The sequence below is a fragment of the Acipenser ruthenus genome, chromosome 13, assembly GCF_902713425.1.
Source record: "Acipenser ruthenus chromosome 13, fAciRut3.2 maternal haplotype, whole genome shotgun sequence".
NCBI lineage: Eukaryota > Metazoa > Chordata > Actinopteri > Acipenseriformes > Acipenseridae > Acipenser > Acipenser ruthenus.
The window spans coordinates 34,965,524-34,972,501 of NC_081201.1; the positions used below are offsets into that span (position 1 = coordinate 34,965,524).

General features: G+C 36.6%; 1 protein-coding gene across 1 annotated transcript; it reads left to right on the forward strand.

Annotated features, from left to right (window-relative positions):
* The first annotated feature begins 1,929 nt into the window (after window positions 1-1,929).
* Window positions 1,930-4,180, forward strand: LOC117418626 (forkhead box protein I1c-like). The gene is made up of 2 exons (XM_034031824.3): window positions 1,930-2,685; window positions 3,040-4,180. Exons 1-2 carry the CDS (start codon window positions 2,085-2,087, stop codon window positions 3,597-3,599), a joined length of 1,161 nt encoding a protein of 386 aa, XP_033887715.1. The 5' UTR covers window positions 1,930-2,084; the 3' UTR covers window positions 3,600-4,180.
* The last annotated feature ends 2,798 nt before the right edge of the window (window positions 4,181-6,978 follow it).

A 6,978-nucleotide genomic window follows, 5' to 3' on the forward strand; every position in this document is an offset into this window, starting at 1 on the left:
TCCTACAGGGGTCTTTGCTTTAACTGCTTAACATTTCCAGCATTTATCAAGGAAGGTTTACAACATGGAGATTAAGCTTGAGATTTCCACAGCAACGGTAGCTTTACCTGTTTTTTTTTTTTTTTAAAAGAATTGTAAATGCCATGCAATTACTTCTGTTGTACCCGTACAGTGCACATGTGCTGAAACATGTACTTCAATGGCAGACTGGGAAGATACAGAACAGAGTGTAATTCCAATGGATTGATTGGGATTCAGCAGCATGCAAAGTTGTAATGTGTTTTCTTTAATGAGGTTGAGGGACATAACCACCATATCCTCGGTTGTCAGCTCCTCGTCCTACTACTGATAAAACAGTTTCTTTTTAGCATGCAGCCTAAAAACTAGCAATGTTAGAAAAGTGTCCTGACTTTGTTCTCTTTTCTACAACAACTGCAAAAAATTAAATACAAATAAAATAAAAAATAACACCATTAGCTGAAAAAAAGATTCTGATGCAGTGAACTAGTATTTATGTATTTATTTATTTATGCAAATGTTTACAACATTGTAGAATACTGCCTTGTACTGCCTTGTTTATACGATTCACAAGTGGAATACTGTGAAACTAAATCACACACAGATGCATTTTATCTACAGATACAGTAAACAAATACAACATTTTTTTTTTTTTTTTTTTTACCACACTTTATTTGACCACAAGATGGCAGTAGACGACGATCTCTAAAGGAGGATATGTAGCTCCACAATGTACAAAAGCTGTTACAAAGGCATGATACAACTTATAATAAAGTACTAAATATTCCGTATCTAAGTCGTGGTAAAACAGAATTTGGGGTAATGTCCAATCTTCGGCAATATTATATCAAATTGCTGCTCTTCAAATGCTGCACCGCGGTAAATGCTTTGTGAATTGTGCCCAAAAGTATTAGTAGGCCTATGTCTTCTTTAATTACTTTTGTAATGTAAACTTTTCCTAATCGTTAATTATTTTAACCAGCTGAGATTTAATTGTTGACTGTAAGTAATTTATTTATTTATTTATTTATTTAAGTATTCGCTTTAAAAAATGCAAAAGGCCACACCGGATACTTCCATATGTTGTTATTTATATTATTAATAAAGCAGAAATTAGTCTGCTAACAAACACAAATCTACCACCTTGAATATACATAGGCTAATAGTACAAAAAGACGCAAGCTATATACACAAAGTTAGGCTATGTGTCACACATTATTTATGTATAAAGAACTTTCGAGTTGTTTACAGAAGGAAACAAATAACCTTAAAAGAAAGTCCGTTTCTATAAAAGCAAATGTTGTTTGTTGTATTTGAAGCCATGTAGCGTTTTGAATTTAAACAATATAGGAAGGTTCGTGTCACAGTTATCTCTCGCCAAATTACCAAGCTGAGAAGTATAGATTGAAATAGGAAAAGTTATTCAGAAAAACCCTGGTAACTACAAAAAGACTGAGAACTGAAATTAGGTCTTGCCGCTGGATGTAAAGACATTTAATTACAAAACAATAATTTTCAAATAGGGCCTACTAACTGAGTATGATTATGAATCATTATTGCGACTGTTTTTTTGTTTGTTTGTTTGTTTTCAAAATGGTACATCGTTCAGGCAGAACGAATTGTGAAAACTGCCATTACTGACTGCTATTTAAAACGATAAATGAATCTTCTCTAATGACCAACTAAAAATAGTATGGAAACATCTTGGTATATGTGAATAATAGCAGGTCTGTTTTAACAGGTGTTAAGTCTTTTCTGAGCAACAACGCCTAACAGTGTTAGTCTAACGATTTTCAACAGGCTTAATTACGTTTATTTACAGACAGAGCGATTAAGTGAGACGGCAGAAAAGGGGTGTTGTCCACTGAAGCGTTTAGATTGAGCTACCTGTTCCACAGTTTGAGACTGACTGCAGGCAATTCACCGAGTCATTATTTAAATGCGCCACACCAAAGGTTGGAGGCTCAGTCTTCAGAGGGAGCGATACAGAGAGAGAAGGATAGATTCGCAAACCTGATGTTGAGAAACGCTGTCCCCTATTTAATCGTCACTGATTAGAGCAGATTATGAACGCTTTTGGACAGCAGCCATCCAACCCACAATCTACCCCTCTCCAGCATCACAACGCACAAGATCTCCTGGACATGGCCATTTACTGCGACAATTTCAGCATGTACCAGCAAAACCTGCATCACCATCACCATCCCCAGAGACCATCTACGCATCAATCCGGTTACGGGCTGGGCGATTATACCTCGCCAACTACCAACCCTTACCTCTGGCTCAACGGCCCTGGCATTAACCCGTCTCCCTACTTGCCTGGTGCGAACGGGGCTTCCTATATGGCCTCAAGTTATGGAGCAAATCAGAGGCAGTTTCTGGCGCCGCCGACCGGGTTTGCAGGTGCTGATCTTGGCTGGCTGTCCCTCTCCAGCCAGCAAGAACTTTTTAAGATGGTCCGACCACCATATTCCTACTCGGCTCTCATTGCGATGGCGATCCAAACCGCCCAAGAAAAGAAATTAACCCTCAGCCAGATCTACCAATATGTGGCGGAGAACTTTCCCTTTTACAAGAAGAGCAAAGCCGGTTGGCAAAACTCTATAAGGCACAATCTGTCTCTGAACGACTGCTTTAAGAAAGTAGCAAGAGAAGAGGACGATCCTGGTAAGTGCAAGTAACCATGTTTATTGATGGATTTATTTATTTATTGGTTTTAATTTGAAGTAAAACATTATCTATTCAAAGCAGTGCTGTACCACTATCAGGGTATTGCCCAAGTGAACCTAACAATATTGCCAATTTAAAAATCATGAACGTATGATGACCTTTTTTTAAAACTTGTTACGTTTCCACCCAGTTTTACTCATGTCCTAATTAATCTCAGTGTTGAATTTGTATATTACAGTAGTGCATGATATTCAGCATTAATGTAGAAGTACAGCCCACCATTGCGCTGACTTGCTTTTGACTTGATGTCAACAACATGCTCTAATGGGTATTTCACTGTTTTAATACTAGGTAAAGGAAACTACTGGACCCTCGATCCCAACTGCGAAAAGATGTTTGACAATGGGAATTTCAGAAGGAAGAGGAAGAGGAGAGCAGATGCCAATGGATCCAGCGCCAATGTCTTGTCGGGTAAAAACGAAGACAGCGGCAGTGCAATTAAAACTTCGGATACAGCCAGCCTGCTGGGCTCAGCCCCTACTGAGCTGCAACACTCTCCGGGGTCAGGGAGCGAACCCAAATCTTCCCCATCGCCGGCAATCGAACGCAGCCCTTGTTTCAACAATTTTGTCTCCAGCATGACTTCAATGATTGCTGTGAATAACGGAATCAACAGCAGACACATTTCTGATGGGCTTTTAGGGGACTCGACTCAAAGCAGCGAGAATGTGTCAGGACTCGGTTCATACTCACCAACTCACAGCACGCTACTTAACGTTGATGCCAACCATCAAAGCCACAACCGACTGAACTACTACCCATCGAGCCAAAGCAGTGGCACGAATGGCCCCCTAACGAACCACTTTACTGTCAATAATTTAATTTACAGTCGTGAAGGAACTGAAGTTTAACATCATATATATATATATATATATATGTGTGTGTGTGTGTGTGTGTGAACATTATGGGCAATACATACAATCAAGCCAAAGTGGATTACTAAAAACAAAGTTATTCTGTATAGTTTGCATTCTGAAGACAGTGCCTTAACAGAGAGAGAGACACTTATATCAATCGAGACAAAACTGACAAAACTACATGTAAATAAACAAAACCGCGAACACCTGGTTACTACGCACATTACGCTTCAAATGAAGAAGACCACGTGAATGATAAATTAAAAGAGTGGTGCATCATTGGCCATAGTAAAGCCTAATAATGTTTCAATGGGACATAACTTGGTGCCTTTAGGTATTTCAGTATTTCTTTAGCATTGCACTGGTATACAATTGTCCTAAATTTGGGGTTTGCCTTAAAATGTTCAAATTAGAAGGCTAGTCATCGATGCAACAATGTAACACACCGCAGAGATGATTTACAGTGCCTTAGAATGTGCTTCTGCTATACATGTATGTATTTGAATGATTGTATTTAAATATCCTGAACGCATTTCCTGTTTTAATAAATGAAATTATTATTATTATAACTCAAATCATGTTTTTTTGTTTCTTGTGTGTGTGTGTGTGTGTGTGTGTGTGTGAACACCATTACATCATGTAAGAATAAATCATGAATTTGAATGTAAACAATAACAAGTAGTCAAAAACCTATAAATACCTCCAATGTTTGGATTCAAACACAGGCTCCCTTGAGAAAGATATGTACAACATATCGAAACATTGGGCAGCTGGCTCTTTGAGCTAATATATATATATATATATATATATATATATATATATATATATATATATATATATATAATCACCCACATTGGACGTTTACCTCATCTGAGAATATACATTTTTCATCATCATCATAATAATAATAATAATAAGTTTGAATATAGCGCCATTCACACTGAAGTGTCCCATAGCGCTGAACAATCAAACAATCAAAATGTCAAAGATACAAATTAATTTATAACCACTGTAAACTTAATTACAAACAAGATAAAAGCAGCATTTTCCAAATACACTGATAAACAGTGTAAGCACAAAAACAAGATACAGAATCGCAGTTCATATTTCAAAACCTAGGAAGCTTAGAGGTGCGTTTGAGAGAAGTTTTAAACTGAGAAACTGAAGTAGAATTTCGAATCCAACTGAGTTCCAAAGGAAGGGGCATGCAACTAAACCAAGAGTAATACGCTTAGGTGAAATGCCTTTAAGAAGTCCAGAATGTGAAGACCTACAAGGAACAACTAACTGTTAGCAGCTTCGACTGAATGGAAATGAACGTAAAGAAGATGATCACGGTTTCCTTTTGCCCTGGCTATGCTTTCCTCAGATAATGAAGCATGAAGCCCATAAACGCAATGCTTAATATTTGGATTTAAAAATCGATTGATATTCCAAATTAATAATATGGGTAAAAATGCGTTGTTGAAATCAATAAATATGGACGAGCATGCTATTTGTGAATATAGGTCTACAGCGCAGTCTTGTTTATTTGGCACCGAACTGTATGCTGGGCTCAATCAGAAAGCTTTAATTCGTGAATTCCGGCCTACCTGTGTCTGTAACATGCTGTTTCGGAAGCCAACACCATTTTAGAACAGTTTTTATTAACAAAACAGCCTTTAAACAAATGAAAGTTTTCTTCAAAGGAACACGTTTTATTCCCATGATAACATTTGCATTAACTATTTCTTGAACTACCTAAAAAGTGTCGCCAGATGATCTCCCTGCTTCTGGAAGCTCTGTAAAGTGTGTAAAGTTGGCACTGGGGTAAATATTGTTATAAAGCTATATATATATATATATATATATATATAGCACATCCAAATAAAATGAACTATTCCGATATATCAGAGGATGCCGTGTCACCTATAACAAATTACCAAGTACATATATAGTTGAAAAATAAAAACTTTTTTTTTCTTTCCAATAAGCAAAGAAAGGGTCATCCTTGTGCAAGTGCATGGAACTGACAATTATTTATATGAAGAATTTCAAGTTTAATCGAGCGTTTGAATTCATCGGCAAACCCCGCTGAGCGTCTATTTAATTACACAATGTTTAAAATGTTGCAGAACTTTTTAACTCCTTAGAATTTTTAACAGACTGGACACTCTTTACTTTGCTCCACGGCTTTACAGCAGCAGTTTGTGGTGCAGTAATAAATTGTTGTTAAATTAAATACTTTGTCTCTTTGTATGGCGTTATAGGTGATTAGCAAAATAACTTTGGGTCCAGTAACTCGCGTGGCTGTTCCCAGCTGCGGACAAACAGAAGGTGAGACTTACACATTTTCCGCTTGTCACTTTGTATAAAGCCGATTTCAACAAGTCATCACAGCTTTATTTCCTCAAAGTTCAAAAGTTCAAGTTTTAGTATAGGACTATTTTTTTTCCAAAAAATATAATTCTTCATATCCACTCCTTGATAAGGGAATGTATTTATGTCCTAATCAGATAAGGGTATACAAGAAAACAGTTTGCATGTTAAAGTACATTTTAAAAAAATACCAAAACAGCATTTCGATAGTGCTGTAGGCCTATATTAATGTACAGCTTATATATGAAAGACTGTACAATTATATCACAGTGAAGCGTTCTAAAATAAATAATAAATACCATTTATGGTAAATATCGTGGTTTGTGTTTTCTGTATGATACAGTTTTCCAGTGTTATGTAACTAATAAAATGTTGTTTACAAAAAAGATGCACTATATACAGCGAAATGTACAAGCGATTTGCAGCGCACTCAAGTAGTATTTTGAACCAATAAACAGTACGCTGAAATCAAAGCAAGTAAACAGAGAGAAACACCTTCTAATTGGTTTATAATCGAATGAACTCTCGCATTCCGCAGCCTGGAGTAAACTAGTAAATCTGACGTGCCCGTGGCTGCGGTCCAACTGATGCTGGCAAAGAGAGATCCCCTCCTGAGAGAGAATGAAAACACTCAGAACTCAGATCTGGGAAACAAATTAAATCACTCACACCACATTTTCTTCTTATGGTAGACCGCATGGATCTTAATCGAACAAATAAAGCGTTTTTTTTTCTTCTTTTTATAAAACAGAGGCGCTTTCACACAGAGACAAACTTCTACAAAGTTCTATTGTTAATATTAAGTACCGATGTTCACTGTTTCATTCAACACTGAAAACAAAATGTTTCTAAATTAAACGTAAATATTATTCATCCGATTTTAAACACAAGTTGTTTACATTGGTGATTTGTGTGCGTATAATGGATGTTCTCAATTAAAAAAAGCATACACATTGTTTAATTCTTAAAACATTTGGCTTTACAATGTAAATCGTAGCCAGAGCAACGATATTGC

Excerpts from the sequence above, each read along its gene's own strand:
- LOC117418626 (XM_034031824.3), top strand. The coding sequence starts at position 2,085 with ATGAACGCTTTTGGACAGCAGCCATCCAACCCACAATCTACCCCTCTC. Across the intron at positions 2,686-3,039 it reads AAGAGAAGAGGACGATCCTG|GTAAAGGAAACTACTGGACC; the intron begins GTAAGTGCAAGT and ends TTTTAATACTAG.